Source organism: Cebidichthys violaceus, unplaced genomic scaffold (genome assembly GCF_023349555.1).
Source record: "Cebidichthys violaceus isolate CVI_PGR_0920_01 unplaced genomic scaffold, fCebVio1.0.p SCAF_12, whole genome shotgun sequence".
In the NCBI taxonomy this organism is placed as follows: domain Eukaryota; kingdom Metazoa; phylum Chordata; class Actinopteri; order Perciformes; family Stichaeidae; genus Cebidichthys; species Cebidichthys violaceus.
The window spans coordinates 1334819-1337500 of record NW_027176285.1 but is presented as its reverse complement, the minus strand read 5'-3'; the positions used below and the strand labels follow the sequence as shown (position 1 = coordinate 1337500).

Here is a 2682-nt window from a genome sequence, read left to right as displayed (position 1 = left end):
CTCTGTAACACACACACACACACACACACACACACACACACACACACACACACACACACACACACACACACTTTAACCTCTAGGCAACTTCCATTCACTTCCCTCCTCTCCTCATTTTCTCAATGACCCGGGTCCTGAGCAGGGTTTGGGAAATAAAGTCGGCCTGCAGGTTTTCCCTGGACTCCTCTGTGAGTTAGTGACCCATATTGGAAGGAGCCCGAATCCCACAGCAAAATAAAATCTCATCAATTTGGATCCTGAGGTAGGAAAGTTTTTATGAACTGAGAAATGAGCACACGCCCGCCAAGTCAGCCAAAATAATCTTGACCAAAAAAAAGAAGAAAAAAAGAAGAAGCTGTCACCCTACTGCTCTTTGCAACCATCAGAAAAAACATAGACTTCCCCTTTTGCCCCCTTTACTACCTCCATTCACATACACACAAACATCTGCATTAACAGTGGGCAACATTCACAAGTGAAAGGATCCATTCATGAGGGAGGATGGATGGATGGAGAGAGAGAGAGAGAGAGAGAGAGAGAGAGAGAGAGACACACACAGAGACAGAGACAGAGAGAGAGAGAGAGAGAGAGAGAGACACAGAGACAGAGAGAGAGAGAGAGAGAGAGAGAGAGAGAGAGAGAGAGAGAGAGAGAGAGAGAGAGAGAGGAGGATCATGGAAGAAGTTGTGACAGAGGAGTGCAACATAAAGATACTATATATGGTTTGTTTACATTGGTTTTTCTATACTAGTCACAAATCGCTATATATGTCCCCATCTTCCCTCAACAAATACTAATATAAATAATTTCCATATTGTTCATATATCAATGACAGAGGTGTCACAGAAAATGATGAATCTCAAAAGACTTCATGTCTAAATAAAGGTTAAATAAATAAGATGTTTGACTAGCATCAGGTGAAGGACAGACATGGCATTAATTAAGTATTATTTAAGTTTCTCCTCAAACCATCCGAACTGCCAGGAAGCCATTGGCTTCCATTGATTTCAACGCATTATGTCATCTTGGCGATGCTGTAACCCTGATATGCAACACATCACACTGGAACCTCGTATCTAATTCTGATTTAGTTCATTTAACACCAACATCACTTCGTAATGCAGCTAAAAACATGGATTTATTTGAAAAGAAAACCGTGTCACAATGAGGCTCTCTTTGGGACGAGGTGGTACTCACAAGGTTCCGATTGGCTCGGAAGGGTCACATGATGTTCCTTCACGCCACTAAAAAGCAGCTCCGCTCCACCACTAGACAGAAAGAAAAAAAAGAGTCAGATAGAGTCAGAGTTAACAAAATACAGGACGAACATGTCATCAGGCCTGCTAAGCTGTTTAATACAGGCGTAAGTTAACACAGCTTTATACATAAAGAGCATCAAGTCAAACTTTCAGTGGAGGACGGTGCATGACGACCAAAGTCTGAGGACCAACATGTTAATATAAGAAAAGAGAACAAATGCTTGACAGTTTTTTTTCCAAGGAATTTCTCGTAAAGCGGCTCATAATCTTAACGACTAGAATAACTGACCGATGCATTTAAAGCCAAGACAATATGAATTTATTACTGGAAACATTCTTCCCACATTCGTTACATTGCATGCTTGTTATTAGACACTGTCACATTGTTGTATGGTCGTCTGACCTTCCTATGAATCACTGTGACACATCAGCTCCTTTCTACCCAATAACAGGGAGCTATGAGACCTGTAACATAAAACAATTATATTACAATATTGATTTTCTATTCTTAAATGGACTTTATACTTATCCCCAATCATGTACTGATGTCTGTTGCTGTCATATTTATTGTTTTAGAGTAAGACAATACTCACAATAGTAACAAGTAACAGTCATTTAAACCCAAAGTCCTCATTCTAGTGAAGCAGGTCTGACTTGAAGCTACGGTCTTATGTTGATTGCTGCTGCTTCTCCTTTTTGTTTTGCAGCTCATTCAAGCTTATGTTCAGAAAGTCTTGGCATGTTTTGAAAGGCAGACTTCTGCACATCTGGCTGAGCTGAAGTGCACGAGGAACCAGGAGCCGACCGAGTGTGTGCCGGTCACAGACATCACAGACACAGCGGCTCTCTGCTCCCGTCAATTTACAGAGACAACGCGACCCCACGATGGTGAATATTCCATAAACAAACTCAACACTAGCAGGCAGCTAGCTTAGCTGTTACACTGACGAGAGGTGTTGTTTAAGTGAGCGAAGGCTGACGATGCGAAAACAAACGGACACAAAGGTTATCCAGCCTCTCATTTCCGCACAACTGCTCACAGAGCAACACAACTGGAGCACCACGTTATCATGAAGAGGGTTATATTCGCCTACCCAAACTCCAGGTGAATCGCTACGGGCGCTGCCATATTGTCGGCACATGCAGGAAGTAGTGGAGAGGGTAAGCCGGAAGTGACGTTTAGGATGCGATTTTTTTCCATACAAAAGGATACATTAATGGACATTAAAACAAATTTTGGACATTTTTTTTTTTATCAAGAACTGCATCAATATGGCAACCCGATAAGAAACATTACGAATAAGAAGGTAATTAAAACGATTTTTAAAAACAAATATATCTATTTTATGATCTTTTTCTTTTTACTTTGTGTAACCCTGGTATGGACAGTGTTGTGTTTAAAAATTAAAATAAAGAAATGAAA

General features: G+C 40.8%; 1 protein-coding gene across 1 annotated transcript in view; it reads right to left on the bottom strand.

Moving 5' to 3' along the window:
* The window catches only part of urm1 (ubiquitin related modifier 1), a 10021-nt gene extending 7610 nt beyond the window's left edge, over positions 1-2411 (bottom strand). The window contains exons 1-2 of the mRNA XM_068705486.1: positions 2354-2411; positions 1198-1268 (exon numbers count right to left, since the gene is read on the bottom strand). Of these exons, the coding sequence (XP_068561587.1) occupies positions 1198-1268; positions 2354-2388 (106 nt within the window). The 5' untranslated portion in view covers positions 2389-2411. The remainder of the gene's footprint in view (positions 1-1197; positions 1269-2353) is intronic.
* Between the last annotated feature and the right edge of the window lie 271 nt (positions 2412-2682).